This window comes from Ctenopharyngodon idella, chromosome 14 (genome assembly GCF_019924925.1).
Source record: "Ctenopharyngodon idella isolate HZGC_01 chromosome 14, HZGC01, whole genome shotgun sequence".
NCBI classification, from domain to species: Eukaryota; Metazoa; Chordata; class Actinopteri; order Cypriniformes; family Xenocyprididae; genus Ctenopharyngodon; species Ctenopharyngodon idella.
Genome location: NC_067233.1, coordinates 4,833,050 through 4,850,563, shown reverse-complemented (window position 1 = coordinate 4,850,563; position 17,514 = coordinate 4,833,050). Strand labels below are relative to the sequence as shown.

At 36.9% G+C, this 17,514-nt stretch overlaps 1 protein-coding gene across 1 annotated transcript; it reads right to left on the bottom strand.

Annotated features, from left to right (window-relative positions):
- Position 1: 1 nt before the first annotated feature.
- LOC127494303 (neuroblast differentiation-associated protein AHNAK-like) lies at positions 2-16,383 on the bottom strand. The gene is made up of 5 exons (XM_051860076.1): positions 16,069-16,383; positions 4,415-4,476; positions 3,988-4,144; positions 3,556-3,761; positions 2-3,284 (listed from the first exon to the last, which is right to left on the bottom strand). Exons 3-5 carry the CDS (start codon positions 4,142-4,144, stop codon positions 9-11), a joined length of 3,639 nt encoding a protein of 1,212 aa, XP_051716036.1. The 5' UTR covers positions 4,415-4,476; positions 16,069-16,383; the 3' UTR covers positions 2-8.
- Between the last annotated feature and the right edge of the window lie 1,131 nt (positions 16,384-17,514).

Below are 17,514 nucleotides of genomic sequence, written 5' to 3'. Positions count from 1 at the left end.
CTTCAATTTCAACTTTCGGTGCCTTTAATATCTCCTTCCATTTTAGGCACAGACACATCAACATCACCTTTCAGTTTTGGACCTTTCAGGTTGAAGTCAACATCTGGCATAGAAATCTTTGGACCAGAGACAGATGGCATCTTGAATTTGGAGCCCTTGAGTTTTCCCTCAGGTCCTTCGATGTCAAGCTCTGGAGCTTTAATATCCACATCTGGTGCCTTAACCTTAACATCGGCTTTAGGAATTTTCACATCAACATCTGGACCCTCTACTTTTGGACCTTTAAGTCCAAATGATGGCATTTTGATCTTTGGCATCTTAAAACCACCCTCAGGGCCCTCAAGGTCTGGGCCTTCAATTTCCACTTTTGGTGCTTTAATATCTCCTTCCACTTTTGGAACGGACACATCAACATCACCTTTGAGTTTGGGACCTTTCAGGTTGAAGTCAACATCTGGCATAGAGATCTTTGGACCAGATATGGTAGGCATCTTTAATTTGGGGCCCTTGATTTTTCCCTCAGGTCCCTCAATGTCAAGATCAGGTGCTTTGATGTCAATTTCAGGTCCTTTAACATCAACATCTGCTTTTGGGAGATTGATGTCAACATCTGGGCCCTCCATTTTAGGACCTTTAAATCCAAACGATGGTATTTTGATCTTTGGCATCTTAAAACCACCCTCAGGACCCTCAAGGTCTGGGCCTTCAATTTCAACTTTTGGTGCTTTAATATCTCCTTCCACTTTTGGAATGGACACATCAACATCACCTTTCAGTTTTGGTCCTTTCAGGTTGAAGTCAACATCTGGCATAGAAATCTTTGGGCCAGAGATAGCTGGCATCTTTAATTTGGGGCCCTTGATTTTTCCTTCAGGTCCCTCAATGTCAAGCTCAGGGCCCTTGATATCTACTTCTGGTGCTTTAATGTCTCCTTTAACTTTTGGAACGGATACATCAACATCTCCTTTCAGTTTTGGACCTTTCAGGTTGAAGTCAACATCTGGCATAGAAATCTTTGGACTGGAGATTGATGGCATCTTGAATTTGGAGCCCTTGATCTTTCCCTCAGGTCCTTCAATGTCCAGTTCTGGGGCTTTAATATCCACATCTGGTGCCTTAACCTCAATATCGGCTTTATGGAGTTTAACATCAACATCTGGACTCTCCATTTTTGTTCCCTTGATTCCGAATGATGGCATTTTGATCTTTGGCATCTTAAAACCACCCTCAGGACCCTCAAGGTCTGGGCCTTCAATTTCTACTTTTGGTGCTTTAATATCTCCTTCCACTTTTGGAACAGACACGTCAACATCACCTTTAAGCTTTGGACCCTTCAGGCTTAAGTCCACATCTGGCATAGCAATCTTTGGACCGGAGACTGATGGCATCTTGAATTTGGAGCCCTTGATTTTTCCATCAGGTCCCTCATTGTCAAGCTCTGGGACCTTGATATCCACATCTGTAGCTTTAATTTCCATATCTGCTTTAGGAAGATTGATGTCAACATCTGGGGCCTCTACTTTTGGACCTTTGATTCCAAAGGAGGGCATCTTGATTTTTGGTAGCTTAAAACCACCCTCAAAATCCTCAATGCCAGGGCCTTCAACTTCAACTTTCGGTGTTGTAATATCTCCTTTCAGTTTTGGAGTGGACACGTTGACATCACCTTTCAGTGTTGGCCCTTTCAAGTTTAAGTCCACATCAGGTACAGTAATCTTTGGACCAGAGATTGATGTTATCTTGACACTGCTGTCTTTAACTTTTCCATCAGATCCCTCAATGTTAAACTCTGGATTCTTGATATCCACACCCTTCTCTTCTGAAAATTTAATTCCAAATGAGGGCATTTTTACCTTTGAAACAGTAAATTCACCCTTATCACCCTCAAGATCTGATTCTTTAATTTCAACTTTTGGTGACGTAACATTCCCTTCAACTTTTGGAATGGACACATTAACATCTCCTTTCACTTTTTGTCCTTTCAGGTTTAAGTCCATATGTGGCATATAAGTTCCCTGACCAGAGATTGATGGCACATTAAATTTTGCATCTTTGACTTTAATCTCATGTCCTTCGGTGTGAAGCTCTGGACCCCTGATGTCTGATTGTGTGACTTTAACATTAGCTTCGGGGAGACTTTCTACTGTATCAGGTACATGAAACTTTGGACCTTCAAGTCCAAATGATGGCAGTTTTACATCAGTACCCAAATTGGAGCCCTCCAAATTAGTGCCTTTCACTCTAAACAATGGAGCTGACAGATCCTGATTGCCAGTTATGCTAAAACCTCTTTGACTAACATCTTTAAGATTTTGATTGTTATAAATCACTTCTACATTAGGACCTTCTACAGTAAACTGTTTAGTTCCAAATTTTGGATCTTTCACATGGGGTATCATGAGTTCACCACCAATTTCCTCTGCATGAACAACTGATCCACTAGTTTCAACCTGGCTGATTTCAGCTTTAGGATGTTTAATATTTACCTTGGGCCTTTGAACATCTATGGTAAATTTAGACAATTTGGTTTTATCATCAGGCCCATCTTTAAGCGCTTCAGACAAAGATTCCTTGCCAATACTGCCCCCTGTATCTCCACTAATGGAAAACCCTGAAACACGAGTGTCCAGAACAGGGCCCTTAACTGTAGCAAACCCAGTTTCTTTTATCTTACTTGATGCTTTAAAACCAGCTTCCATTGGAGAAGAAACATTTCCCACATCTTTGTCTAACCCCATGGTTACTTTGCCAGAGAGATCACTCCCGCCTGTAGAAGTTTCAGTCCTTCCAAAACATTCTATCACCCTCTGTTCTTTTCCCCTTGACAGTCCAGTGTCTGACACATTAATTGTAATCTCTCTCCCACTACCATCTAATTCACTTGTTGTTGTGATAGATCCTGTGCTACAGTGCTTCACAGAGGAGCCAGTGATATGGGGCCCACCAAGAGATATGTCGCCCATTTTTATACCTCCGTGTGCACTGCTAACATGGCTACTATGTGGTAATCTGATTTGAGAAGAATCCCCCTCCGACTGCTCATGCTGCAAGACCTGCATTTTGAACTCAGGGCTTGAGTAATCAATCTGCTGACTAGTCCCCCCCGGCATGTCCACAGTGTAGGTAGTTATTCTCCGAGTGATTGTAGTAACGGTGCAACCATCACTGCTTGTGCTGCTATGGCGTTCTGTGCGCACATCAACACCCTCAGCAAGATCCTCAGACTTCAGTCTTGGTTTAATCTTCTTAGTGTAGATTCTTTTGTAGTCTTCGTCATCTCCACTCTAAAGGAAAAGAAGTTTCAAATTAGTATGATATTTCATGTCTGTGTTTACATGTAATAAATAAATATACAAAAATAAATAAAAGTTAAATTAGTTAAATGTGGAAATGCTGACCATACTAAAATCAGTTGACACACCGTAGCAATGTTTGTTCTAATAAAATGTGTACCAAGGCTGAATAACCACATTTGAAATAAATAAAATCTATGGTTTACATGGTCATGGTGCTGGTCCCATATAACACATGGACCAACAACTGAGGTCACCTTACCAGGAGAATGTCTGAACTAGAGCCTCCTAACCCTCCACGTCCTTCCCATGACAATGTCCCCATTGGAGAGCGGCAAGGTGACTTGTCTCCAGTCTTGTTTTGCAATTTTAGTCCAACCTTATGTCGGTTTAGAGTCTTCAGTAGCTCAGCTGTTTCTTCTGAGCTCATGTTGTCAAAGTAAATGGTGGCTCCAACAATTTGGTCACCTGTAACAAAGGACAGTACATGGAAAGTTCAAACTAAACAATATGTAAATTATATTTGGAAGAACTACAAGAGCATTAGCTCATAGACAATAGCCAAACACCAAAAAAGGGAAATGCTGCTCAAATGTTGCTCTAAGAATCAAACATTCTAGAAATATTAGAAAACAATGTTCTCTAAATGTTTGCACATCACATCAGAAAATGCAGGTTTATTTTAACTACATACCTTCATATACTTTCCCAGTATGAGCAGCAGGGGACTCTTCTTTCACCTCTTTGACAAAAATCTCTCCTTGACCTTTTTGTTCTATGGTTAGCCCATGCTTATCAGCGCCCATCCACTGTGGGAAAAGCACTTCCCTTGTGTCCTGCTCGTCAGCCATCTTAAAAAAAATAAAATAATTAAAATGAGAAAACATTACAATGAAACAGAGAAGAACTGGTATAATACAATTCCAAATATACTAGGTATGTGTTGCCTAATGTGAAGTTTTGATTGAGTTACAAATAAGCACAAGCAATTATCTTAAAAATTTCATACAAAACTTACAGAAGATTTTCAGTAATTGGCAATGTCTGCAGTGCTATGCTGTAAATTACATGTAGCTATTAACATCACATAGCTATAACACTTATCTATTTATTCAGCATACCTCTAAATGTGTTGCTTCTTCACCTGTCCCCTAGTGTGGACCGTGTCAGCACTTGTTCTTTCCTTAATACAAAAAAAAAAAAAAGTTAGTGCCTTGGATTTAAGTTTTCACAGATAGGTTTATGAGATTATGTTCATACATTTTAATCTTATTGAGCAACTGTAAATGAGGATCAAGCTGTGACCACTAGATGGCAATACAATCTCCAACAAAAATTAAGTAAACAAGCATGATTTCTAGTTTGAACAGACTATCTGTCTCACGTCTTTCTTCAGCATCAATACAAAGTGCTAAATTGCATAGAAAACACTTTTCAACAAGAGCAATAACTTCTTACGTATTGCAAATTATCCAAAAGCTACAGTCACTAAATGTATTAAGCTCAGTTTATTATACCAGCTTAAACATATCCAAAAACCATCTGATATCCTTAAAATGAATATCAAACAGTAGCTTGCAGAGCTGGAAGGTTTTTACTTGATAATCATTGCTTAACATGGAGTTATTTAGCTGACATGTGGGCCTGCCATTCCGGCTTTCAAAACAAATAGTTCTTTGTTTCAGAGATATCACCCCCTCACAATCATCCACCCTACAATTACACAAGATCTTTTGGATATGAAAACACCTACATGCATATTTCACTAAACATTTGCAAATGAAGTTCTAGTTTATTTTAATTATGAAAACACTTGCCAGTGACGTAAAGAAAAACCAAAAATAAACATCAAAAATTTCAGACCTTGATACCGTGGCACTGAATTTATTTTATTGTTTTATCTCAGAATAACTGTATGTAATGGCAGTGACATAATATAAACATAAAAACATAACAGCTACAAAATATCCAATTAGATCCAGCTTTTTGAAATAGGATGTGAGGAAATAATGAGAAACTGGGTGCATGCTGAAAAAAATAAAAGTACATCACCATTAGCAGCACATGCTTAAAAAAATAAAAAAAAACTAATTGTTGTACCAAAACATAAATCACAACCAAAGTCAATCTGTAGACTGAAATGGAAATAACTTTTGTCTCATGTGATCATGAATTTGGTGGGATGTATGAGAGTTATTAAAGTAATCTGAATGCTCCCTTGAAAATAGTAAGTATACCCACTTCTGAAAAAAGCCTGACCCTGACCTTAGTGGATTACCGAAGGAATGTACACACTCAAAATAAAATATGTGAATACAGTGCTGAAAAGTATTGAAGTGCAAATCTCAACTATTCATGAAACTAAGCAATGATAGATAAATTGAAATCTATTAACTCTTTCAGCAACGGTCGAGTAATTGCAAAAGTTTATGGTTATTCAAGAATTTAAAAAAAAATCATAGTTTAAATTGTTGCTTTTAGTCTGTGTCTGTATTAGTTTTAAGTTCATCTATATACAAGTAATTCTAAATGCTGACAATTCACCTTCAGAAGATATACGTTTTTAAATTTTACAGTCTCTCTTCTGGAAATAGGCACTAAGAAAAAAAGATTCATCATAATGGACCAGAGAAATTCTGTTTACTTTCTATGATGAGAACATTCCCTCCCCTCTAAATTATAAATAACACTTGCCCTCCTACTAAATATGCTTTCTATTGCGGAGAAAGAGTCCTGGTTTCGAGTCCATGTTGACCATTGTTCTCCAGACAGGACAGATCATTTGAGAGAGTAAATCGGGGCTTCCCTCGATAACACAGCACAGACGACAAAACATTTGCGACTCATTTGAATTGTACACAAAATATTCTACTTATGCTAAAGGGCTATTAGAGGTGGTCAAATATTAAGGGGATAGACAGCGTCAATATTATAAACAGCACTGAAGAGAAAAGACAACACTGTGCCATGCAATGAAAAATTAGGCTTTTCATATTAGATTAGATGTGACCGTCACAGGCTGTTCTAAATGCTTTATTAAAAAGGATTTGTCATCACACATGCAACACAATATTTTGCATTTTATAGATATCAGAACTCTCTGCATGTAATTTCAGTAAAACAAAGTCCACAGTTGGAGAAATGCAAAACATGAGACATGGAAGCTGTGAAACCCAAGCCATAAAAAAAAATCCTTATTATTGTTGGCTAAAGCCGGTATTTATAAAAGGAGAAGGGGAAAACCTACAGTGCTGTGTACTCAAGAACTCCCTAGCATGCACTGCAAAAGCTTATTATTTCACTCCCAGCCTGTTAGATGTTCTGCCTCTTAACATGATGCCACACCCTGCACGCTCCATCAATAATCTTGTACCACCAATGCATACATGTTCCACTCCCTTTACTCTTCTTTTAAAACTATATGATCCACAGTGCTATTTGCACAGCAATTGTTCTCACAGCTCTGACAGATTTCTCATAATGCATCTGCAGAGGAGCAAACTAAGTGTGAGTGGGGAAAAAAGGCACATCTGCACATCCATGACTGAAATATGGAACAATCAGTGGCAACAGCGGCACACAATGTGCCACTAAACCAGTGAGAGATGTGAGACATCCTTTGGCTTTCACAAGAGTATAACCCATGACACTACCAGAGCATTATTTGGAGTGTATCCATTTGGAGCTTTCCCAAAATCAAATGACCCACTATGATCCATGTAAGCAGATACTTCATAATACCTCAAGTGTTTGTGCAATCATAAGACTTCAGCAATGAAACAGAACACATCTTTGTGAACTGTTGTGTTGTAATGAGGACCCTTTAAGCAGACCAAACTTTGAGGTCTAGCAATAAAGAGCAACTTACTAGACATTAAAACAAAACAAGCGAAAAGGAAAATCTTAGATTTTACTGTTTTAAACATCTACTAAGAAGATCTGAAAAGAAATAACCTGGCTCATGAATCTTAAATGGGTGACAACATTCACCCAGTTACAGCTTATGCTTTCATTCAGAAGCTTCTGCTTGGTCTTACAGCTGATGTTTTATACACATATAAGCTACCACACTTTAAACTCAGAGTACCTCCTGAGAAGGTCTGACTTCACTAGGAACATTCACACTAAAGACACCTGAACAAACGAACATGGACATTGACAGTTTTTTTTTTTCTTCTATTCATTAAGATATAATCAAACATCTTGTTTCAAGCAAGCATCTTTGCAGCATTGAGGAAAACCAGTGTCTTGACAACCTAGACTGTGGCAATGGGGAATGGCTGGTCTGACTACAGTACATTGAGAGAATTATACATAAGGAGTGTCATACATCTCAATGTTGACTTGCCACAGTAGGTAAGGTTGTGCAATCCTCAAGGTGGAATTTATAATTTACATTAAAACAAGTGCAATGTCTAAAAAGTTGCATTGCTTTAGTTATTAACAACTAATGTACCTACAGTGAGTTCACATAAATCATGTTAGAAAGGTTTACCAGGTTTGAATGCACTGTATTAGGTCAAATTAACATTAACATTTCACACAAATTGATAAAATAAAAACTTGAAAAATTTACTTTAACTCCGGGAGGATGGGGGAACCTACTGAATTGCCAAGGCTAACGCTCAAACTCTCTCTCGTCTTCCTTTATATTCTGAAAGAAAGCAGTGGGAAATCAGATGTAATATTTCCAAGCCAATATTTCCATGCATCAAACAGTCAGATGACAAAAAAAAAAAAAAAAAAAAAAAAAATCTAAAATGGTCAATTACAAAATATACATTCAGTGGAAAAAGGAATAAAACTCAAGCATGTTATCTTTTAAAGTGAACAGCTCTTAATATAAATAGTTTTGTTTGCAGGTTTTTGAGACCTTGAGCTAGTGAATCAGGCAGACTTTATTTCGCTTTTCCTTCAGAAATGCAGCCCCACCCTAGTTGGTTTTATACTTTGGTTTGCCCTAAGAGGGCGACAGTGACTGAAACAGTTACAATATGAGCACACAACACAGGGAGGTTTCCTTTGCAAGCACCAAAGACAGGAGCTTACACGTGTCTGCACAAGCTTAAACTTTTTCTCTGTTAAATAATTGTCTGACTAGTTTTTGTCTACTGGGCTGAAACACACAATTAGCTTTGTGTTTAAATATCAAGTTTGATAAGTAGCTATTGTTAAATAAAATTACCAACATCACTCCCTCAAAATAAACTCATCCTCACATGACTGTGAATCCACCCTATGCTCTAAACACTAGGAATCTGTTTGAGCAGCTACAGAAAGAGCGAAATTGCATGTCACTCTCAGATTTTCTGTGTTTAATTAATTAAATGACCATTTCAGTTGTCTAAAATTAAAAAAGTATATATGAACGAGTTAAACTCTCACACTGTCACCTACGCCTTTGTTTGCAACGTCTGATGTCAGGAGGTAATTCAAGATGACTGTTAACGTGAGATGTAGCAAGCCATTCATAGTAACCATGCCAATGCCATGAAACTGTCACTTGCCACAAGCAAAATAAAGTTCATGTAAGTTTCTCACAGGAAAGCAAACATCATGTGCAAATCCCCATTTGATCGCCTAGTCACATGATATGGCCGAAGACACTGGAGACTTAACTACGCAGCCATTTCACTCATTTAATTTCACAGAAACCAAATTATCAAACGTTATTATCCACTCTTATCTTGCACATGAAAAAAAAGGGGGAGGAGGGATCAGTCCTTTTTCATTTAATTTAATAAAAAGGTTTAGATGGCCAATTCATGTGGGAAACAACTCCTCTGTCAAGTAGTTCAATATTTGCTCCACTTAGTATTTGTTTAAATAATTTAACTCTCTAATTAACCAAAACTGTTAAGTGTCAATTGTTTAAATGTCATGCAAGGCTTTTGTCATGGCTAAGTCAAATGACTTGCTCCCCCAACTCAGAGATGCATTATCAAGGACAGAAACTACTGACTTTGTATATGCAAGTGCCATCAGCTCTTATATACAATATTTAAATCTTTAAAGTGTTAAATTGTCCTTCATGCTTCATGGCCTTTGAAGCAGTCCCGTGGCTTCCAGTCCAATTTAGCGTTCCCTTTTGATAATTTCTGCATGCAAGAGGCTGAGGACAAAGAGATATCTGTTTTAAGCCTTTCAGTCTAGGCTAGAGAAATGTTGGGAATTTGTTTCATTACATAAACACGTCTTTCAGGACTTTAAAGCAATGATGCATGACAAGACAAGATGCATTTGTGTTTCTGTGAACACTATGACAGAGATCAATTAAATGTGTTTTCAGTGGTAATAATATCTTTTTTAAGCCTTATGACTGAAGTCGGATCACAGATGTGGTTACTTGAAAAGGTTTTCCCAACAGCAGAAAAGCAAGAAAAGACTTCATGTAACACTAGCACTGAAAACAAATGCTGGAATCAGCATAGACAGGTACACGCTTGTGGGGACCTGCCCTAATATCAATTCTCCTCAATGGTATTCCAATGTTATTGACTCTGCTAGAAAACAACTGTTTAACAGCAAGTGTGTTCATTTAAAGCTACCCCAAGAAAATATTATATTTACCCTAACTTATAATCAAAGTCCCTCTCTGTCCCATTCAAAAAAGAATGAACAAAGCAGTCACTTGATGAGGAGTTTGCACAATACATCTTGAAAACGAGGGGTCGAATCAGTAGGAACGAAAATACGTGACTTTCTCTTTGCCAGCTCCAACTTCTTGGTCTATTATTTGGAAACCATTGCTAGAACCTAGCACTACCCTGTCGTTTCATTAACGGATGGTTATTTCTGAGCTGTGACTGAAATAGTCATAGGCTCGCTGTGATAAAGGCCAGTCTTGACGGGGCTGTCACACTGTTTGCAAAGAACAACATTTGGCAGAGCAGCTGTGTACACTCAAACGGGTGACATCTACGAGCCCTGTACTTAGTTGTATCAAGTTTGCTGTCACCTCGCTAAAGGTGGAGCTAGCCGAACAAAACTGCAGGTTACAAACAAAAGCTCACTAATAATTTTTACTAACAAAGTTTTGCACATACTGAATTTACAAAAGAGTTAAAGAACGCCACTTAGCTTTGCAACCACTCAATTTTACAGAATAAATATCCTTATATAGTTTGTATTGTCGTGCATGAGAAAGACTGGTACTAGTACAAAACGTGACCAATAATCACAGGTCTAAGATGTGTTAGTCGACACCGCAATGCTTCCATCTGGCAGAGGTCGTTTGGCAACAACTGTGCAAATCTAAAAAGAGCAGACTTTATGGCACAACACAGGCGGCAAACGTAGCAAATCCAAGGCTGGGGACACGCCCTTTGCACAATAAGAGAGAAACTACACGCACACCATCTCTCAGCCCGCACATAGCGCACAGAGAGCTGCGAGCCCCACCCAGGCCTCCAGTCACACGCATTCCTTGATAGAGCCGTCAGGCCAACTGGAAGAGAGCCCAGCCTCTCCTGCAGTGACTAACTCCAAAGCAATGTCCTACTCTCTACCCAACCACTCAACTCACCCAGTGGGTCTGAGCTGGGTACAAAAACAGGGTACTCTTTCAAAGTTTCCACTTACTTACAACACCAAACTTGATCCTTTTCTTATTTCATTAAAGGAAGGAAGCCAGCAGATTTCTAAATTTATGAAGACTAGAAGAATCCCCTCATGACACTATGGAAGATTTTTTTTTTTTTTTTTTTATTTCATGACTTTTCTTTTTTGCGAGTTATAAAGTCAGAATTTAGAGTTATAAAATCAGAATTGAGAGTTATAAAGTCACAATCGTGAGATATAAACCTGCAATTGCATGTTATAATCTGCAATTGTGAGGAGGGAAAAGACTGACTTTTTTTCTCTGAATTGCAAGTTTATATCTCAATTCTGACTTTATAACTCGCAATTGCATGTTATAAAGTCAGAATTGCGAGTTTATATCGCAATTCTGAGAAAAAAAAAGTCAGAACTGAAATAAATTTAGAAATAAATTCAGAATTGCATGATAAAAACTCGCAATTGTAAGAAATGTCAGAATTGCGACTATCTTGCAATTCTGACTTTATATCACGCAATTGCAAGTTTAAATCTCAGAATCGTGAAATGCAAACTTGCAATTGTGAGGAAAAAAAGTTAGAATTGTGAGATAAAAAGTCGCAATTACATTTTTAATTTTTTTTATTTAGTGGCGGAGACAAGCTTCCATATGACACTGATTAACGCACAGCAAAAGAAGTCATAAAAATGAATGTTTGCATGGTTTAAAATGTCTTAGTGCTCCATTGTAAATGTAGATTTAAAGTTATGCAATGGCTCACATTTAAAGGTTCAGCAATGCTGAGGGTTAGATAAGTGACAGAATTGTTGGGCAAACAACTAGACCACTAATTATAGAAAAGCCACTGCAAGCATTTAATGCCACACTTTTTCCATTAAAGTGTTGTAATGTTTAATAAGAGACACACACACATTCAGTCAGCCATTGCACAATGCAATAACATAAATTATGGCCTTTGGCTTTGCTTACAGGGGATGCTTGGTTACTTGCCCTTTAGCAGACACGTTTTTCCAAAGCAAATTACAGGTTACTTTTTAATATGACAAGTGTAAGTCATATTTCTCTATTAAATGCTCATCATTCATTTTTCTTGCAAGAGGCAGGCAATTCTGACATAAAGCAAGAGCTCATACATAAATAGGGATAACTACGATTTGGTTAAAACTTCCACTTTTACTTCCACATGGACTCAATTCAAACCCACAAACTGACCAAACTCTCGTGCGAAGACGTACGCTTACAATCTTATTGTGAAAATATCACCTATTTAGAGGAACAAATGGCAGACAAAAAGATAAAGCCATAAAAAATGTGTTGTAGTGAATTACAATAAATATATGTTGATTGCTGAAACATTAGAGAAACATTAACAATTCAGATACATGTATATTAGCTAAAGGCTGTCAATACTTGCATTGAGTCACGTTTTTTTTTTTTTTTCTTCTATTTTTCCTAACTTGTTTGTTTATCCTGTTAACAAGGCTTTTCAAACTGAGTCAAAGGATATGAGTCAGCCATCAAATACATGGTGATGACTGATGGGATGGTGGTTCTCTTACCAACTCAGGGTGCATTATATTTCAACCGCCATCAGATGGCTTTATAGTTAGGTCTGAAACAGCAATGGCCAAGCATTTTGTAGAAGTGAAAAATGTGGTTTGAAGCATCCAAATAAAAAAAAAAACTTTGCTTATCTACAATTCATCTAGAAACAAACTCATGTAAACTGCACCTAGAATGATCTAACCTCTGCAGCCTGTCTCCTTGTGCTGTTGTAAACAAGTAGATGTCCATAGCTACATTACTGAAATAGTGTGATGTAGTTCAAGCTGCAGTCAAACGTTTGAGTCTACGTCAATAAATGCAGATCACTGAATCACCTTAAAAAATACATTTGAATACATTAGAACTATTAAAATATGGCATCAGTGTGTAATTTGTCATATAAATTACTTCAGTGTGTAATTTGTCATATAAATTACTTTTTCCAAATAAGCACGCAACTTTGAAACAAGGTAAGTATCGTCACAAGCAGCTCTTACGTCAGTCACTGGAGCCAAAAAATATATATGTAGTGTCTCTGAAGTGCATATCTTTGCTGTTATTCATTGATATGGAATATTATTCAGTCATTTTACATTTACTTGAAACATACTTGAAGCATATTGTAATTAAATCCTGAAAGAATACCATCTGAACAAAATAACTATACAGGGACCAGTTAGCAATAAACACACATGCACTAATTGCACTAATCTGTATTTGTTCAATTAAAATGCACAAACCAAAATCCACATTTAATCCATTGTCATACAGCAATGACAGGGGTGGCTACCAGGAAATAATTGCTACATGTCATGCAAGTTAATGCATGCATTGCATGCATTTCACCTTGGATACAATATAACCTATTTACTTGTTGCCCCAGTAAATTACGATTTGTGCGTATGAAGCACACCATTTCTAAAAGTATCCGTTTCTGAAAAGAAGAGGACTCACACATAATTGAAGCATTAATGTCAGACCAAAATGAACAGCCTTGGAAATTGAAGCTTATAAACTATAAACAAACCATCTTACTGTCATGCGATCCTAAACCTTAATCAAATGCAGTCCGTATCTTCTATTTCAAGCACAACAGCAAATGTAATCTAGTAATCCAACTGCATTGCAGAAGTACAATGGAAGTACAGTCTATCATGTGTCATAGTTACACATACAAAAAGAAAATTGATATGATGTCCAAAATGACAATAATAAAAACAATTATAATATTTTAATATCAATTGGAAACGCCCAAAATTATAATAATAAAAATGTACTTCATATATATGCGAAGATAAATCTTTTAACACTATAAAACACAAACAAAAAAAAACTACATAAATGCTAAAAAACAACTTCATGTAAAACTTGTAAACGCGCCCTTGATTAAGGTATATGTGCGCAAGACCGTGTTACTCAGTCAATATGAAAAATGATGAAATATGAATGCCTGACTCTGACTCACATCCATATTGGCAAAGCCATAATGTATTGTCCAACTTTGTTTTAGCTTCAAGCCTGTATTTCTCAACCATGGAATGATGATAACTCCAGGGTCTGTCTGAACAGGAAGACGTGTACCAAGATAATGCAACAGCTCAGACTTCATACTTCAAAACTCTTCAAATGATCCCTGCATCCTGTAAGGTATTATCTACGAAAGCAGCAACATATCTGTGACGGATAATCATAACAAATTCATGGAGAGTTGACTTCTTTCATTCTGTACCCTTTTGAAAAAAAAATAATAATAAATGAAGATTCAAGATGTGAGAAAACAAACAAACAGAGAATGAAACACTCAGTTATGAAGCCTGCCACTCCTCCCTTGGCGTTTCCATAGTAAGTCCTCGACAAGCCTTTAAGGAAACGACAAAGGAAGTGTGCACAAGTCCAGACTCTTTCCGTTTTCACACTGGAATAGAAGGTCCTGCGAAGCACACCCTAATCTGACCTATCAACACAGAGGAGGAGAAAGTGGTGCCTCCATTGTAAACCTTGAGGACAATCACGCATCAGATAAAGACACACAGACCCCAAACATTGTTTCTATTCAACATTTAAATCCAACATCATTCAAGATAAGCAAGAAGCTCCATGTTCTGTTTTAAACTAAACACTTTGCAACCTTCAAATACAACCAAGGTTAAAAGAGATTGAAGCAAAAATTGAGGCAACCACAACACCGGACTCCAAAAACATACCATTGCACAGCCAGTTTAAAAAAAAAATTAAAAATTGACAAAAATTATAATTTCAATTAAGTTACTTTAGTACAGCTTTATTACAGTACAATATTACTGTTTGACTGCTTTAGTCTGCTATGGAGTCATCTGTTCTGACAAAACAGAAGAAAGCTTTGGGTGTGGCAGGAGTAGGGGGATGGGCTCCAAATGTTCCAAACATGAAAAATCTGCTTGTGAACATTTTTAAAAGATATCTTAAATCAGATAAACTGCAAGATAGCTTTTTCGGATGTCATCACGCCATATCTCAAAACTCTCAGAACTTATCCACAACACTGTCCATCTCACTCACTTTTATCTATTCCTTTTATTCTCTTATTTTGTTCTAAAAACAAACCTTCAGTGATACTACTGCAAAACAGCTCCATAACTAAATTCATGCCGCAGTCAGGCATGAATAAAACACCTTATTCTTTCTTCTCCATAGCAAGCCTTACTTTCCCCCTCTGTGCTTCAAACCTGGTTTCAATTAGTAAGTCTTTCCAAACCACTACATTCCATTACCCCCTCCTCCCTTCACCCCCTCTTACTCACTACCCACACCCTGGACAGGGCTCCAGGTTAAGAAAATCAAGGCAAAATAGGACAGAATTCCCAAACTAAATTTAAACATTCACATTTTATTTAAGGGGAATTAAAACTCCATCTCAAAAAAAAAAAAAAAAAAAAAAACGAAATAAAAATAAGCAGAAAAATATGAGAAAACAATTCACCCACAGTGCAGAATATGTGCTGACGTTGACCAAAAATCTTGAGCTATGACCAGATTTGGTATGGCAGGATAATCATTTCAAGAGGAAAGATAAAAAAAATCCATGGAAGTGTGTAAAGACTTTATACCACTGTATACATCTACACACAAAATAACAGGCTAATAATAATAATAATAATAATAATAATAATAATAGAGTAAATAGCTTTCTTTTATACTAAATGTATTTTTTTATTTTACAGCGTGGGCAAAGTCATGCAACCAAAGTCAGTCAGACAACCTTCGTATCCACGTTGCACTCTTTTAACTTGGGTGTATCTTTTGCATGACATGCAAAAACCCAGAAAAATTTGCCTTAATTATTAAACCCTTTTCTTTTGAGTGATTTAGAAGGTCTAGTTTAACAAACTAAACGCTGAATTCTGAACAGTAGCAAACTTTAGTTTTGTTGGGGAAAAACGTGCGCAACAGATGACAATTGAGCAGATACACACCCACCCTCTTCGTGTTCAACAATACAGATGATAAGTTTAAGATTTTATGACATGTAATAGACTTTCTTAGAATTAAATAAGCAAATACAAAGCGTTATTAGACATTGTTATGAATATAATATAAGTTCAGAGACAGTCTATAGAATACTACTTTATGCAACGTGAGCGTCGCACACCAGAACTGCATAACTCATTAACCTCAGGAGACACACAAGCTTACCTGGTACTTTCAACACATTTGCTCTGGCATCCTCCGCGGTCCACAACTTTCTGCCACAGCCCAAAAGTTTTCCACCACGCTTTTTTCAAACTAAACTTTGACGTATTCGTGTACTCTCAGTCTTTCTCGAGGCTTGAAAACTCGCTTTATAATTTTCTTGTTTTGTAAGTTACTTGTCTCTCTCTCTCTCTGTCTCTCTCTCTCTGTCTCTCTCTCTTCTCTCTCTTCCTCTCACTTCCGTGCTATTTTCTTTCCTCAGTGTGCTTGTAACTCCGGGCTATGGAGAATGGTAGAGTTTGGGCTAGGGCTGTGGAGTTCTTCACTGGAGAAGAGGGCGGGTGTAACGGTGTAGTAGGGAGTGGACCCTTATGACTTTAGTCCAGCCCACCTACTGTTTGAGTGACACACAGGTTTAACCCAGCGATAAAGCACGTAAATGTGGATTGGAAACAGATTTAAACTAAAAGGTTGAACTGTATTCTTAGGACAAGAGTAATTTTAATCACCAGGTTGGTGCAAGTTGGTACATATTTTTTGAGGCAATTTGTAAAGTGTTTTAAATGATTTAATTATAAAAAAAAAAAAAAAAAACAAGGACAATAACGGTGGAAATTGCTTTTTTAGTCCATACTTCAAGGCATGTGCCTGTACAGACATTGACTTTCAAAAATTAGCCTGGAGCAAACCGGAGTAAAAACTGTGACAACTAGCCCCGATGCCCTACAAACTATTGTGTAATATAAAGTGTCACGTGGGATGTTGGCACATGATCGCAATCTCTTAGGACGGACACAAACTAAGCAAAGACTAGTGTACATTTGTTAAATGATTTTTGTGCATGTCTCTTCCTCAAATTACAAATATATCTGTTAATTGAGTATTTTATTTGGCCTAGTTTTCATTGTATCCTTCTGGGACCCATGAAAAAAAAAGTTTTGTGAATTTAGTTTTTTTTTATTGTCATTACATTGCTTGGATCATAAGAAACAAATAAACATTTTTGAAAAAAGATATTTTATTCATATGTTATGCAATGTCCACTGTAGTGGACACCAGGACTTAAAAATTAAAATAAAAAAAAAAATAACAAGGCATGAATAGACATGTATAGGCAAAAACAATGGATTTTTTTTTTTTTTTCATTCACCAATTAATTTTTAGGTTTCAGGATTTTCTTTAACCAAACATTGTATAAAGATGATTCTCAACTATATGAAAGATATAACAGAATGATTTGATATACTATTTTACTTTATGCGAATGTTTTTGTAATGTTTTCCCATTCGATGATACATTGTATCTAATTTGCATATTAATGTGTTCTTGGAGCAACATGTAATGAAAAAATAAGTGTAATAATGGGAGTAATAATTGGCAACATTTTCATAAGAATATCTAATATTTCATATGAATACTGATATATAATTTCTGTCTCCCAAAATGCCT

Bases quoted from the DNA above. Each gene is read 5' to 3' on its own strand.
- LOC127494303 (XM_051860076.1), bottom strand. From the start codon at position 4,144: ATGGCTGACGAGCAGGACACAAGGGAAGTGCTTTTCCCACAGTGGATG. The intron at 3,762-3,987 runs GTATGTAGTTAA...CCTTTGTTACAG, and splicing joins TACTGGGAAAGTATATGAAG to GTGACCAAATTGTTGGAGCC. The intron at 3,285-3,555 runs GTAAGGTGACCT...CTTTTCCTTTAG, and splicing joins CTAGTTCAGACATTCTCCTG to AGTGGAGATGACGAAGACTA.